A 17,543-nucleotide genomic window follows, 5' to 3' on the forward strand; every position below is an offset into this window, starting at 1 on the left:
TTATGTTTCTAATTTATACGTTTCTTAAGATATCTCGAGATAGAAAAAAGGTATCGCCTTGCGGTTTTCGCTATCCTGTTGCTAATTTGGTCTAATTTTGTAATACAGGATTAAAAATGCATAATTGTATTTAATATTTTCCAAAGAAAACTAGATTTCTGAAAAAAATAAAATAGCGCCTCCTAGCTGGTATATTACTTATTAGGCTGTTTCGAAATTATAACTTACATGGACGAAAAAGAGCTGTTTTCAACGAGGCCAAGTTTGCAAAAATCGATTTAGCAGAACCGGACTTACAGCCATTTTTTTCATAACAAGGTTCCCACTCAACCCCATCTCTTATTTGCAAAGGCAGACTTAAACTTGTGAAATCAAATATGCGCAGAATTTTATGAAAATAATACGATGATCTAATTTCCAGTGCCCTTTCATTAGGCAAATTTAGTAAAATTTTGATTTTTAAATTTTTGGTATTTAGTTACGCCCTCTAGCGGTGGATTTGCAATTATGAAAATAATTTCCAAGCTTTTCCCGAGGCAACTTTTGTTATAAATTTTTTCCCCAAAGCTCTAGTATAAACGGTTCCTAAAATATGGCCGAGAGCCATTCTTATTGGGACATCCGGTATATTATTGTAAGTATAACCTCTTGCATTTTTAACCTTAGTCAACATTTTCAACATTTTAAATAATTTTTTCTTAACTAATTTATTAGGTTATACTTATTTTATAGCTTTTATTAACACTGATGATGCATTTTTTAATACGACAACGTTCTGTGATGTAATTTAACCCTTATTTATAGAATTTTAAATATACCTTTTACAAAGGATCTAGTATTTTTTTTTTAATTTAAATTTTTATTATAATGGATATTTGCATGACTATCTCTCAACTATAAACAAAATTTTTGATTTTGTTATTAAGTAGGTACATAATATTATTTTATTATAACAATAACCAGGCGATAAATAAAAACACATTTCATTAAAAAACATAGCTCAACAATATCTCAAATAAAAAACAATAAAAGTAGTAGACGAAGAATATCAGTACCGAAGCTAGAGAAACAAGAACAAAGAGAAAGATGGAACAAAAACTCTTCAAACACCAAATAAATAACTGGATTACCAAGTAGCCATAAGCAACAGATTCCATTTGCTGAGAGAGGAAGAACATAATGTAGACGTAGGAAACCATTGGAAAAAGAGGACTCGTCCAAAACGGAAACGGTTTGACAATAATAATGATAGGAAATGTGTGAATTGAAAATGCTACAAAACCCTACAGATGAGAACAAAGCACATTTTCACAGAACAAGAGTACAGACAAGGCGACTCGACTGGTCACAACTAAAAAGAGGAGCTACATAGAACAGCAAAGACGAGAAATGGACATAAGTGACGAGAGGAATCAAATTAGACAATCAGGCAAGGTGGAACTGTTGGGATAACACAAGCTAAGAGAAATGAAGCAGGTGAACTAATAATGCTAGAAACAGAAATCGTCGAGCGATGGAAGGAATACTTTCAGAATTTACTAAATATTGAGCAGATATTATATTCCAATCAGCAGATATGAAAAAGCAGCACCAACACTTCAAGAAATAAAGAATGCAATAGCATCTCGTAAGGACCAAGCGCCGGGAAATGTTAGTACAAATGGAGAATTCATAAAAAAGGAATAAACGTTTTACATCAAAAATTATATGACATTATTCTGAGAGCATGGCAACGACAGAAAATGTCAAAGGAATGGAATGGAAGCGTTATATTACTATATGTACATAAGAAAGGAGATAAAGAACAATTTCGAAACAATAGAGGCATATATCGCTTATTAGTACAGCATATAAAGTTCTATAAATTATCTTACGAAAGAGGCTCACTCCGTATTTGGAAGATATTCTAGACTTAACAATGCGGCTTTCACGCTGCAAGGTCAACAATAGATCAAATATTTACGATCCGACAAATAGAAAAAAAAAAGCTGGAAATTCAACCGAGATGTACACCGAGATGTAAACCGAGATGTAAGTTTTCATAGATTTCTAGAAAGCATATAATTCGATAAAAAGAAGAAGACTATTAGTCAGGGATCCCAGGTCTATTTTCACCATTTACTACTGACAATCTAATTTTCGTGAGAAGCTTCATTCTGACGAGACGCCCAACTTTTTTCCTTACAACAATTTCCGTACGTGGTAGATAACAAAGACAGCAGAGCAGGGATAGTCCAGTCGGGTTAGACAAATAAAACAGGCCTAACCTTGCATGCCAAGCTGCCCCAAATTTTATTTTTCTAATCTTTAGGGAGGGTCAATAGTAGTGTAAATTTAAAATCTCGACTGAATTCCGCCGTTGCGTTAGCCGTCATTTTGATTTGAAACGGGAACCGTTATCTCCGCCATTTTCAACTTCTCGACCAAAGTATGAGAACTAAAATTGTTGAAAATCAATTTTTTTCGTGCGGTCAATATTTTCAGAGTTATGGGGGAAAATAATAACTGTCATTATTTTCCCCCACAACTCTGAAAATATTGACCGCACGAAAAAAATTGTAATGAAAGAAATTATAGAAAATCAGATTTTCAACAATTTTAGTTGTCATACTTTTGTCGAGAAGTTGCAAATGGCGGAGATATTGAGCAAAAACGGTTCCCGTTTCCAATCAAAATGACGGCTAACGCAACGGCGGAATTCAGTCAAGATTTTAAATTTACACTAGTATTGACCCTCACTAAAGATTAGAAAACTATACTTTGGGGCAGCTCGGCATGCAAGGTTAGGCCTGTTATTTGTCTAACCCGACTGGACTATCCCTGCTATCTTTGTTATCTACCACATACGGAAACTGTTGTAAGGAAAAAAGTTGGGCGCCTCGTCAAAATGAAGCTACTCTCGAAAAATTAGCTTGTTAGTTGCAAATGGTGAAAATAGCCCTGGGATCCCTGACTATATGGTTAGCATCGCTAGGAATTGCGAATCAAGGATCAAGACTATTGTTGGCCTTTGCTGATGATCTAGATGCACCGTTCTTTCTAAAAATATGTGAGAGATGTTTTTACATCTCGAGGAGGAAACAGCTAGTCAGGATCTACGAATAAATGAAGATAAGACGAAATACATGCTAATACTGAAAAATCCGAGACCAAGATTTAGGCAGAAGATAACTATTAATGACCACAACTTCGAAGTACTAAATCAGTTTAAATATTTGGGAGCGGTAATCGTAGATGACAACCACTTAGAAAAAGAGGTTTCAGCATTAAAGATCTGATCATATTAAGATCTGATCTAAGCTGATAAAAGACAATCTAGATCAGCGGTTCTCAATCTTTTTGCGCCATGTACCACCAAATACTTTTTAATATTTTTGGTACCACCTAACAGAAATACCTATCTAGATATGTGATCTAATTAACTACAATAGTGTTGCTGACTTTGCGTTTTGTGTACCACCTCAAATAATGATATGTACCACCAGTGGTACATGTACCACAGATCGAGAACCGCTGATCTAGATTAACACTGTACATGCCAATTATTCGCCCAGTCAGTCGTTACATATGGAAGTAAAACATGGACTCTACATCAGCGGGAAATAAATAAGCTGCTGGTATTTGAAATGCTGTACATTGGTATTTGGTTCTCGGAATGATATTTGGTCCTCAAAGAGATGCATTGACAGGAGTGAAGAAGACGCTGCAATGATGAATTGGCGACTATGTATGATACTGAAAACATCGTCAGACATATAAAAGATAACCGGACAAGATGGGCAGGTCATGTGGTAGGATCAGAGGAAGACAGAGTGTTAAAAACAGTGTTTTTTGAGAGACCACATGGTAGAAGATCATTATGCCGCCCTAGAAAAAGATGGAAGGATGATGTTGAAGCCGATCTATCTAGAATTGGGGTACAACGGTGGAAAATTAAAGCGCAAGATCGTAGAAGAGGAAGGGCTATAGTGGATGCGGCGAAGACTCACCCCGAGTTGTAAAGGCAGTCAAGAAGAAGAACTAAAATTTTACTTCAAATTGAGACTTAATATGGTATCCCAACGAACATTTGTACACCTCTAAAACCCGCCAAAATAAGCGTTTCAAATGGAAAACCGGTCGATTTTTACATCGAGGGTAACCGATTTTATCATATTTTATGTAAAAATAATCCTTGCAATGTTAACCCTGTGATTGGGGTTGCTACAACTTCAAATGCGATTTATCTATATTTAATTTATAAATGATAACAGAAATGTTACAAAAGAAAGTGAAAGATCATGGGTTAACTAGACAATGAATAACTTCGAATATCCAACGAAGCCCCTCACAGAATGGAAGAACCAAAGGAATAATTAAGCTAGTTAAAGAAGGAAATATACAGTGCGGTGGAATAAGTGTTGCCCCCCCCCTGTTAACTTGTTTATTTTAAGAATATAAGCAAAACGCTCGGACAGGTCGATTTTTAAACTAACCATAGTATATTATAGCATCAACGTTTCGATTTTTACGTGATCCCTCTTCAGGTGACAGCCATAACTTTGATTTTTTTAAATGGGAAAGTACATCATGTGACACTTCATTTAAAAGCTCTTAAAATACTGAGTTCAAAAATGTATAATGATTTAATCCTGTTTGAGAGCGTAGGCGCAAAATTTCGGTCGAATTCTTTCTAAATGCAATCATTTTTTTCGAATCCTGAAAAAACTAATAAATATTTTTGAAAAATTTAAACGCAGAATGAAATATTACAGTATTCTCGATGGTCCAAACTCCCTGAGAACTCCAATAATGTTTATTTTAAAAGTCACAGTGGTGGAAAAAAGAGAAAATTTAGTGTGATTTTTAATTTCAAATATATCATTCAAAAGAAACTTTTTGTTTAGTCTAAGGGACTGTCAGCCCTCGGTAATAATTTAATCTTTCATTCTGCGTTTAAATTTTTCAAAACTACTTATTAGTTTTCTCAGAATTTGAAAAAAATAAATGGTTTAAAAAGAGTTCGACCGAAATTTTGGGTCTGCGATCTCAAAAAGGATTAAAGTATTACACATTTTTGAAATCAGTATTTTAAAAGCTGTTAAATGAGGTGTCACATGATGTACTTTACCATTTAAAAAAATCAAAGTTATGCCTGTCACCTGAAGAGGGATCGCGTAAAGTTAGAAACGTTGATGCTATGATATACTATGATTAGTTTAAAAATCGACCTGTCCGAGCGTTTTGCTTATATTCTTAAAATAAACAAGTTAACAGGGGGGGGGGCAACACTTATTCCACCGCACTGTATAAGTATTTCAGTCATATAATGCGAAATCAAAAATAAAGCCTCCTAAAACTAATCATTGAAGAGAAGATCGAATGTAGAATACTATCAGGAAGGGGGACGAAATTTCTGCCTTAGAGATATACCACGGTGGACCAGTAGGCAAGATAGAATGGGCTAAATCTAATTGTCAACGTCTTAAATAAAGAAAAAGAATCACAAATTCAAATATGACACACAAGATTTTCCAGAAGATAATTTTAACACAGTGAAACCACCAATTTAACAACCGAATTGAAATTATATCTTCAAAATTTCGAGTTATACTTGGTAAGTTATATTATTGACACAGCAGTGATGTCAGTACATCAGGACCCACGGACAGCTTCTTAACTTCTGCAAACTAGCCTCAACAAAATGCAAACTTGCCTAAAACGGTGGCGTAGCCAAACAAATGAAACAAAGTCGGTTTATATTAATTGCCCGCCTGTATATATCAACAACAACCAACTAAAACAGCAAGCAACAGTCAAATACCTTGGAATGCACCTTGACCAAAGACTAAACTGGAGAACACACATTTTTATGAAATTTAAACAACTTATCTCAAATTACATAATTTATACTGGCTGATATCGAAATCTTGGAGAGATTCCAGTCAAAGGTTCTTCGAATAATCACAAATGCCCCATGGTATGTTGAAAATAATATTATTAGACGCGACCTAGAAATTCCAACAGTAAAAGAAGAAATTACTAGCCTCGCTCAGAAATACGAAGACAGACTGACCCAATGCACTAGCCAGAAACCTGATGAGTGAGCCATCGTGATCGTGATTTACCATCACGATTTTAAATATATGTGCCGTAGTTGCCAGAGACAAGCATTGTATAGTTATGTAAAATACACTTCTCCAAGAAATTAACGCACCACCTTAAAATTGATCATTTTTAATGTCTCGAATTTCCTAAACCTGTTGTCTCATTGAAGTGAGTTTTTAACATCATTAACATTCGGGCCTTATTATTTAAAAATATCGCTGTAATAATATTCTTGCTAGACACGTAAATTGTCATTGTATCCCGGATGTATCAATCAAACTGATTTTTTCTCAAAGTTCTCGTCACCCTGTGGAATATTCTAGCATTTATAAAATACTAATATTAAAACCCAACTATAGCCTCATGTTTTCTTAACATTCTGTTTTTTGATTCATTCGTTTATGTTGGATAATAAAAAAGTTAGGTACTTTAACAACTAGCCTTGTTTTTTCTCAATACAATGTGTTTTTAAATAAGTATGGCACACTTTAAGGGGTAATTCTGCATGAAAAAATATTGACAGTTTGCTTTATAAACGTATGTCTGCAAACTCTTCGTTTCCGAGATAGGGGGTGTTGAAATTTTTCTTACAAACTGACGATTTATGTATTGCTCTAAAACCAGTTGAGATAAGCAAATTAAATTTTGTGGGTTTTAAGAGATAGTTATTGTGCATTTTTTGACATACAATTAATAATTTTATGTTCACCATTGGCGCACATAAGGGTCATATTATCCGTATGCACGTCAATGGTGAATATTAAATTTCTAATTGTATATCAAAAAATTCATAATAACTACCTCTTAAAACCAACCAAATTTCGTTTGCATATCTCAACCGGTTTTAGAGCAATAAATAAATCGTCAGTTTGTAAAAAAAACAAACACCCTCTACCTCGGACGAAGCATTTGCGGAAGATTTAAAGCAAACTTTTTTCATGCAGAATTACCCCTTAAAGTTTGCCATACTTATTTAAAAACACCCTGTTTTGATGATAAACAAGGCAGTTGTTAAAGTACCCAACTTTTTTATTATCCAATATAAGCTAATGAATCAAAAATCAGAATGGTACTCGCTTCTGCGGTACGTATACTAAAATTGGAACGATACAGAGAAGGTTAGCATGGCCCCCGCGCAAGGATGACACGCAAAATCGTGAAGCGTTCCACATTTTTAATACCAGTTAAATTAATATAAAGTCAATTGAATTGGAATTATTTGATATTGTTGTCAATAAACAAATCCAGTTTTATTAGCAAAATAACCACTTTTAGTAAAGGCCCATATACCTGTTTTAGCAGGCGTGCAGGGTCGCACTTAGTTTTCACATAACATTTATCGAAAAGAATTCAAACATGGAACACACAACAGTTCTACAATTCCAGACCATCAAAGCCAAATAAACTCATCAAAAACATATTCTTCGGCAGCGTCGAAACTGCAATTTCCTTCCAAAGAGCAGGCAATCATTTTTAGTGCCTTAGAAAACACTAAACTTCAAGACTACCTTCTCCCACTGGGAAATAAAATTCAACCTAAAAACAAAATCTTCTCTTCCAGATTATCTAATAATCGCATATGATGTATTTATCCAATTAACAAATGGTGGATGATTTTATGAATAATCATGGCCAAATAGAAATACAAGGAGAAATTGTCAGAGCAAGAAGGTTAGTTACACCAGCGGAACGACTTGTGCTCTCCAACGTATGTCCTACAATACCACACGATTTGCTAATCAACGAGTTACAAAAAATCGGAATAACTCCTGTCTCCCCCATGACATTCCTAAAAATTAGTGCTTCTATGCCGGAGTACAATCACATTCTTAGTTTTCGAAGGCCAATATATATATATATATATATATATATATATATATATATATATATATATATATATATATATATATATCAGTCCTCACAGTATAACGCTACCAGAGTCATTTACGCTTGTTTCTGACAACACGCCAGATAAAATATTTATCTCTCAAGGCTATAACTGCGAGAAGTCAGGTCACATTACAACTCACTGCTCCGAACCACTAGCTCAATGAACCCGTAACCAAATGAATGAAACATCGTTGTCCAGCACAACAAACATATTGTTAAATGTAAAGACTGAAATAGTTTTATACACACTTATGACTACAGATAAACAGGGAGAAGTGTACTTTTGAAGTGTGTAAAATAAATAATTCCTAGCTGAGCGCTTTCGGCTTATAAAGCCATCTTCAGAGCTATGGTCAAAGAGTTCGAAATACCACTATGAAGAGAGATGGATCCCATGTACGATATAAAAATATTTCTATTTCTTATGCAGTTTTTTAATGAATGAAAAAACCTTGTCTGTCTGTTGAAACAATTGCTCAATTTTGCTGTTGGTTTTGGTAGCCGAAAAAGTTAAAAACATCAAATACGAGCACAAAGGACTTTCACACAAAAAATTACATTACATATAACGAATATTTGATCATGGAAAGGTCAAGAAACCCTACCATCTGAAGTGTACGGTGTCAGCATGAAAATCCTTTGTGCTCGTATTTGATGTTTTTAACTTTTCCGGCTAGAAAAACCAACAGCAAAATTGAGCAATTTTTTCAACAGACAGACAAGGTTTTTGTCCATCATTAAAAAAACTGAATAAGAAATAGAAGTATTTTTATATCGTACATGGGATCCATCTCTCTTCGTAGTGGTATTTTGAACTTTTTGACCATAGCTCTTAAGTTGGCTTTATAAGCCGAAAGCGCTCAGCTAGAAATTATTTATTTTACACACTTCAAAAGTACACTTCTCCTTGTTTATCTGTAAACATATTTTTGCAAAAATCCAATGATACAAACCCTTCCCAATGTGAACAAATGTCTATTTCTAATGACCCAGCGATACCGAACAAAGTAGATGCATCAAATAAGGACAGTTGCATAATAAATCAACCAAAACGTAGCTTTGATGAAATTATTTCACCTGAAGCAGATTCATCTTCAAAAGAAGGTAATATTTTTCCAACACCTAAAATCTAAGCAAAAGCTAAAAAAACTAAAACTAGTTCAGCAAGCACTTTTGAATGCTCATTATCTCTCTACTTGAACCTGCTAAAAACTTCATACAAAATCACTCTACCTTTCGCTCTAAACTTTGACCAACTTGAGATGCTACTAATAAATATCACTGGATCAACAGATCCTATATGCACGATTCAAGAATATACCACAGACCTACCAGCCTTGACCGATATGTTCAGTGAAATTTACCCCCATTTAAAGGAAAGATCTATAAAACACAAATTCACGTCCTTAAGGAAAACAATTTATAAACACCTTGATAGTGAGGCATCGGCCTGGGAAAGTGACACATCTCAATTAAGCCAATATTAAGATTCAAGTTTCTACTTCAATAGAATATTGATGGATTTTTCCATCGCCTTGCTTTGCTCCAACATTTTCCTCTAAATTCCGGCATCTATACTGCAGAGCTATTTGGTTTGCATAATGCCATCAAACATGTAAATATTAAAAACATCCTTGTTATCTATAGTTTATTTTTTAACCAGGAGGAGTAACCTAAAAAGACAGATTCACACCCAAGAAAGTCACTAGAATAATAACCAAATACATCTTCTTTTTTGGTTGATCTAGTCGGCCCTCAACGGTAATCCATAAATATTATATTAAATTAATACGACGCTAAAGACTTCCAAAAACAACTGCTTTTTATATAAAAGCAGACTAACAATCTAAAAATTAAAGGAATCACACAGAAAACACAAAAACTGCCGATATAACTTAATTAACCTATGAAATGTCACTAGTGTCAAAATTTGATAAATGTCATTAGTGTCAAAATTTTATAGCAATGGAGTAAACTTGCCTGCGGTTGGACCAATTACAAACAAGCAATACAGCGCGGTAAATTTGAATCACTCCTCTTGGTTAAAAAACAAACCATAGTCCTTTCTGACTCTCTTAGCGCAGTCAAAGCTATGCAAAATATATACCATAAACACCCCATTGAGAAAAGAATCAAGGCCGAGCTAATGGAAGCTCAAGAAAGTTTCAGAAGAATCCACTTCCTGTGGATACCATCACACATAGGTATAGAAGGAAATTAACAAGCAGATACTAGTGCGCGTAACGCTATCACTAATGATGCATCAGAAACAGAGTGTCGGAGTGTCGCTAGCGATCTAAAAGTTCATTTCAAAAATAAGGTGTTAAGTGCGTAGAATTCAATTATTGTTCCAAAGGTTTAATTATTTACAAATTGTAATTAATTGTTACAAATTTTTGATTTAATATTGTTACAAATGTTACAAAAATGTCGCTAATAACTTTCGGGTGGATGCGACTTTGTCCATAAAAAAAACCACCCGGTATACAATGAAAATTTACGTGTCTAGCAACAATATTATTACAGCGATATTGTTAAAGAATAAGGCTATAAATCACTTCAATCAGACAGCAGGTTTAGGAAATTCGAGACATTAAAAATGATCAATTTTTAAGGCGGTGCGTTAATTTCTTGAAGAAGTGTATATGTAAAGAAAATGATTAAATAATCATTTTCTCCAAGTCACCTACACTAGTGGTCACAACATTTACCTACTCATTGTAACTTGCTTTACAGATTGTAAATAAATTTGGAGGTTAAATAAAAAAAATTACAGCCACAAATTTAAATATATATCGATGGCTTAGTGTGAAAACCTCGTATCTCATTTTTTTTTTCGAAAATGACATTTTGGTGGTTTTAGTTTGAAAACTTTGTATCTCACGATTTACAACTGTTAGAAAAATTCCAAATACACTTGACTATTTTCTACAGCCGAAAAAAGAAACCACGTATATCCATTGCTCTCTTGATTTAGTGTGAATACCACGTATATTTATAACCAAGACTTTGGTATTTAATTTGGAGTATTTGTTTGAGAGATTCGATTTGGAGAAATGTTTTTTATGAACAGTAAAAGGTAGTCCTGCGTACAGAAACAGTTTATGAACCTTAAATCAAAAGATTTGTACGGTATCAACCTAGTATTTGGAGGTGTGCAACATGTTCCGAAAAATGAAAACCTCGTAAATAATAATGAACACAATCTCATTTAAGATGAAAAACACGTATATCAAGATATACGAGGTTATCATAGTTACTTGGACAAGGGCTCTATATACTGCAAGGATATTTACGTGTTTTTCATAGTTAATATTTTTATTTCCAATTTAACAGCAAGATTTAACACTTTTAGCTCTAGGCCAATATCAGATATTTGTCTCAATGTACTCGAATTAAAAATATGTAGGGGTAATTTTTGTTTTTAAGTTATATTATGCAGAAAATCAGTTTTTTGCCTCTCCTGTAAAATTGTAGTTTAATGAGATACGAGGTTTTCACACTAAGCCATCGATATTACAAACAAGTTTTTCCAGAAGATATTTTTAACACGATGAAAACTTAACCACCAATTTAACAACAGAATTGAAATTATGTATATCTTCAAAATTTCGAGTTGTACTTGGTAAGTTATATTATTAACATTCCACTATGTACAACAAAAAATAGAGGAAATAAATTGACATTATTGAAAAAGCGGTATATATGAAACACCAACGTAAAATCAATCGTGATATCTCAAACTTTGTAAAATGATATTTTCATCAAGTTATTCAAATTAGAAAAGTGAGCAAAACAATCTTTTTATATTTTGTAATTCTGAATGATATTTTTGGTTACTTTCAGCCAAAGAGTTATTACCATTCCATAAAAACTCAAACTAAAACCACTCCTAGAAATTGATCAATTAGATTATAGTTAATCACAACAAAAAACATTAATAGTCTACTTACGTTTCTCATAAGTAAAGGATACTCCTTACATATTCTCTCCCATTCGCTCGGTTGCGTGAGACACATCGGAGACATAGCCAGGTGCGCCAAGAACTCAATGGAATATGTTACGTGAGTGGGCTTGGAAGGAGTTCTCTCTTTATCTTCTTTGTCGATGCTGTTAGATTTACCCTTGAGCATCTCTTCGACAGAGAGGCGAGGTTTGCGCAGTTTTATCTTATCTAGCGGTAGAAAGAGGATGCATATTAACCTCTAAGAGATACAGTAGAGAAGGTGGATCTTTAGTCAGGCGTCATAACGCTTGTCGAAATACACAACACATAATTTTTATCTAGATCAAAATAGTCGTCTCCCACAGGCGATAAAAAAAGACAAATATTAGTTACCGTATTTTTTAACAAGTAAATGTCGTTTTTATGAACGCTTGCAGACTCCTTACATCGAAAAAAGATAACTATACAAAATAACTCTCACTTTTTAGTACAATTCATGACATTTCAATTTTATTTATATTATGACAATGAGTATGATCCAAAGCCGAAATGTAGCTTTTAAAATAGTGTTATTTTACACAGAGTTTTTAATTTTTAAACAGAATATACGAGTACATGTTCTCTCGATATATTGTATACTTTAAGCGATGACGACTGTGTAAAGATACGCAATCCTAACTATGTACTGTATATTGAGGTAAAATAAAATGAAATAAACGTTTGGTGTTGGTAAACGCGTTGTGTGTTCCATCAAATCCTAACAGTTGATCAAATTAAGTTGTCGGTGGCTTAAAGTTTTAACAGTGTAGATAATATACAGGGTGGGCCAAAGAAAACAGTCCACCTCGATATTTGGCAGTAGTTATTAGATTTTAAGGATATGCCGAAAGAGTCGATTTTTATTTTTAGATTACAATTTTTTGATATATATTTCATACTAGTGACGTCATCCGTCTGGGCGTGATGACGTAATCGATGATTTTTTTAATGATAATAGGGGTCGTGCGATAGCTCATTTGAAAGGTTATTTATTTCTCTATTCAATAATATAAATGTAATTTTATACAGTGTGTCCAAAAAAATTGTTTTTTTAATTAAATTAATTGAGACAAAATGAAGAATGTATGTAATTCATTTAATTCAAAATACATTTTAGTGCTGTTAGAAAACAGAAAGAAAGGTTTATTTGACAAATAAATATGGTTTTTCATTTAAATCAATGTTAAAACTGCCAGCCACCTGTCTCTTAGCAGTATGAACAGTCAATTTAGGCGAAAAGCAATGTTAATTTGTGAAATAAACATTTTTACCTGTTTTTTGACAGCAATAAAATGTATTTTGAATTAACTAAATTGTTTACATTCTTCTTTTTGCGCCAATTAATTTAATCAAAAATTTGTTTCCAAACACCTGTATAAATAATTATGTTAGTATTTATATTAATGAATAGAGAATTGAATATACTTTCAAATGGGCTAGCACACGACTCCTATTCTTATTTAAACAAAATCATCGATTACGCCATCACGCCAAAATTTATGACGTCGCCAGCATGATATACATGCCAAAAAATCATAATTCAAAAACAAAAATCGACTTGTTTAGGGATTTATCTCCAAAATACCCCATTCTCGAGAAAATGAATTTATTCCAACCTAAACGTCCTCATTGTATAATAATATTTATACAGTGATGAGCGCGCTGATAACCGGCAGAATATCGCAAAAGATGGAAACATATTAAGTTGTGAGATAAAAAGAAATGAAACAAGTGAAGTTGGGAAATTTAGCGATAAAAACCTATAAATGTATATTATATTTATTGTTTCCCACTTTTAGACGTATCGGACGAGTTTGGCAACTGACACTGTGACAGTTTTAGTTTACATACTCCTCTGATACGTCTAAAGGTGGGAAACAATAAACATAATATAAATTATTAGGTTTTTATTGCTAAATTTCCCACCTCCACTATTTTCATTTCTTCTTATCTCACAATTTAATGTTTTCCATCTTTTGCGTTATTTTGCCGGTTACTAGCGCGCTCATCACTGTATAATAAACAATATTATTGTTTAAAAGTAAAAAAATGTTATCACCAAATTCATGAAAAGCAGTTGTCATTAAAGTGTCACAGAAAGGACTCGTATTTTGCTAAAATTTATCTGGTCTAATCATTCTTCTTAAAATAAATGCTGAAGCTGATCATATCATAATGGCAATTTTATTGATAGGAGCTTTTAAATGGAGAAACTCAGAACCGGATAGTGAACTTAATTTTTGTTACATGGAATGGGATGTTACTCTCAAACATTTATAACCGATAAACGTTGTGTTTATGCTGTATGTACCTATCCGATAAAGGACCGATCATATTATTTTAAACTTAGAGTAAAAGATACTGGTTATATACAGAAATAATGTACGAGGGGCATGCTAAATAGTAATTAATTATTTATATGGGAAATAAGCCACAATTAAAATGAAAAAAAAAATAATTTTATTAACGTTTCGACGCCCAAATCGGGTGCCGTTGTCAAAATACAAAATATTACTAAAATAAACTAAAGTGTTGTTGCTAAGCAAAAAAATTCTTCTAATAATTTATTTAATCTCACTCATTTATATTGGCAATTCAGACATATATTATACATTTTAAAGTAGAAGACTTTAAAATGATATTGCCAATATTTATGAGTTGCGTTCCTGGGACGACTTACTGAAAGATAGTTCATTCGATTACATGAAATTAACCCCAACTTTTTTTTCATTTTAATTGTGGCTTATTTCCCATATAAATAATTAATCATAAAAATGCCACAAGGAAATAGCTTCAGAACTAAATAGTAATGTATCTCAACAAAATAATACACTGTGGGAGAGACAATTACACAGGTTTAAAAAAATAATAATGTTTTAAAAAATAGAAAACGAGAAACAATTATTTTAATAAGAAGAAAATTTATGAAAACTTTGACCCCAAATAAACTACATTTAGAAAAAAATAGTATAATATGAAGAAAGGTTAGCAACAAATGAAATCTTGGAAAATAAATATAAAAGCAGATATTACGAGATGTCTTTTCACGGATTTGGTTCCATGACATCTCGTAACGCCGTCAATTTGTAACGGCGACAGTTCGAAGTTTTTTTAGCAAATTCATTATTACTTAATTTACACAAAAACGCATTTTGCATACATTCATATACTAAAAGTAATGGTACTTTTTTTAAGACCAGTTATTTTTAAAATATTTTGCACATACTTTTGCATAATATATTCTTGTTAATATGACAACTAAAGATTTTTTTTTAAATATGTCCGAAAAATAAGGAAACAAATAAAAACCGTTTAAAAGCGTAGGCACAAAATTTCGAGCTAATGCTTTTTAAATGCATTTATTTTTTTCGAATCATGAGAAAACTAATAAGTATTTTTGAAAAAATTAAACGTAGAATGAAAGATTACATTATTACCAAGGGTCGAAAGTCCCTGGAAACTTCTATAATGTTTATTTTAATAAGTTACAGGGATAAAAAAGAAGAGTGATTTTCAATTTCAAATATCTCATTCAAAGAAACTTTTTGTTTATTCTAAGGGACTTTCAGGCTTCGTTAATAATGTAATCTTTCATTCTGCGTTTAAATTTTTCCAAAATATTGATTACTTTTTTCAGGATTCGAAAAAAATGCATTGGCCCGAAAATTTGCGAGTACGCTCTTAATAATGTATTTACTATAATAATTAATATAATTTAAATTACTAGATTATATTTACTTTGCCGAAAGGCGCTTTTACCATGGGGGTGGCTGCCACGCCATCTCGGGGGTGGAAATTATTTATTATATTTTAACCTCAAAAGTTAATAAAAACGTTCATTCTAAGCAAAATATATTTCTCCAAGAAATATGAAACGTGTTCAAATGTTTATCCTGATGCTGGTTCTTTAAATTGATAAACGTAATTTTAATTGTAACTGTAATAGTACGATAGAATTGATTCAAAAAATGACATAACCCAGGCATCCAAAGTGAAAGTTATCCTCCAACACCAAATTTTTCTATATGATCCATATAATGTTCAGAAAAAAGTCACACCTTTTTGAGCGTCGGGTTTGGGGGGGCGGAGAGGGGGAGAAATCGGTAAATTCGTAATTTTTTAAGTTTTTCGTCAATATTTCTAAAACTATGCGGTTTAGCATGAACAACCTTCTATACAAAAATGTTCTACATTAAATTTGAAATAAAAAAGGCCCTATACATAATCCTAAAATGAACGGTTCCAAAGTTACGGACGTAGTTAGTTAATTGGTCCAAAAAAGGCCGGGTCTAGGACATTTCGGCGTCGCCGTTTCGGCGTGGCCATTTCGGCGTGGCCGTTTGGGCGTAGAGCCGTTTCGGCGTAGGCCGTTTCGGCGTCGGCCATTTCGGCGTCAGAGATTTTATTTTAGTTGACTAAATACCTACATTGGAGTCTATTAGTAAGACATTAGATTATACCTACGTTACTTTTTTAGAAATTTAAGAGGCTCTTGATTTATATCTATACCACACTAAAAAAATATATTAAATGTTATTTTTTCCAACTTTTGTAAATGTAAGCTATTTAATTGCACATAATTAATTAAAAAATTAATATATTATATATATTATATATTATACAGTACAATTTTCAAAGGAGGAAGACCTAACCCTTCGGTCCAAACCTAACTTTCGGGTATTATTTTACATCTTCTAAAATTAAAATGTCGAAAATTGTTCTCCTGACTCTACATTTTTTGTTAAAGAAAATTTCAGACTATCATACATTAACAACTATTTTTTTTCTCTCTCACTTTGCCAAAGTATCTGTCGCCGAATCAGCCGGCGCCGAATCGGCGGGCGCCGAATCGGCGGGCGCCGAACCGGCAGGCGCCGAAACGCCGACGCCGAATCGCTGGCGCCGAATCGCCGGCGCCGAAACGGGCCATCCCCATGTAGGGTTATAAAAATATACATTCTGCAAATATTTTTGCTTAAAAAAGATATTTTAACAATATTAAAATTCTCCGTCTATATACCATATAATGTATGTCTAATTAAAGTTGAAAAATGTCAGTTATCATCTAATTAGCTCTGGGACAATTAAGAGAACAGCAATTATTATTAATATGCATTAATAAAAAATCCAATATAGGTATTTGCAGAATAAAATATAACAAAATGTTTATAAAAGAAATATATTTAGTTTATTTTTCTACTTGACCATTAATGTTAAAATTGTGTGACCAATGAACTCCAATGTATTTAAATAACTATATTAAAAGATTTTTTTCCAAAAAATTGCCTGACCAATAAACCTCAATGTAGGTATTTAGTCAACTAAAATAAAATTTGACGCCGAAATGGCCGACGCCGAAACGGCCTACGCCGAAACGGCCTACGCCGAAACGGCTCTACGCCCAAACGGCCACGCCGAAATGGCCACGCCGAAACGGCGACGCCGAAACGTCCCATTCCGAAAAAAGGCCTAACCCAGACATCCAAAGTAAAAGTTTTCCTCCAACACCAAATTGTTCTATATGGTCCACATATTGTTCAGTAAAAAGTTACACCATTTTGAGCGTCCGGTTTGGGAGGAA

The 17,543-nt window shown here is 33.1% G+C and overlaps 1 protein-coding gene and 1 non-coding gene across 5 annotated transcripts in view; one reads left to right on the plus strand and one right to left on the minus strand.

Annotated features, from left to right (window-relative positions):
- Window positions 1-17,543, minus strand: part of LOC126881351 (eukaryotic translation initiation factor 4E-binding protein Mextli) — a 141,467-nt gene that overhangs the window by 8,662 nt on the left and 115,262 nt on the right. For 3 of the 4 annotated variants that reach the window (XM_050645598.1, XM_050645599.1, XM_050645597.1), the window contains one exon: window positions 11,931-12,151. The exons of the other annotated variant lie outside the window; for it this stretch is intronic. In XM_050645598.1, coding sequence (XP_050501555.1) covers window positions 11,931-12,151 — 221 coding nt within the window. The remainder of the gene's footprint in view (window positions 1-11,930; window positions 12,152-17,543) is intronic. 4 annotated transcript variants of the gene reach the window in all.
- Window positions 7,157-7,263, plus strand: LOC126882833 (U6 spliceosomal RNA). Its single transcript, XR_007697411.1, has one exon. It is a non-coding gene; the product is annotated as a U6 spliceosomal RNA (small nuclear RNA).

The sequence above is a fragment of the Diabrotica virgifera genome, chromosome 3 (assembly GCF_917563875.1).
Source record: "Diabrotica virgifera virgifera chromosome 3, PGI_DIABVI_V3a".
Lineage (NCBI taxonomy): Eukaryota > Metazoa > Arthropoda > Insecta > Coleoptera > Chrysomelidae > Diabrotica > Diabrotica virgifera.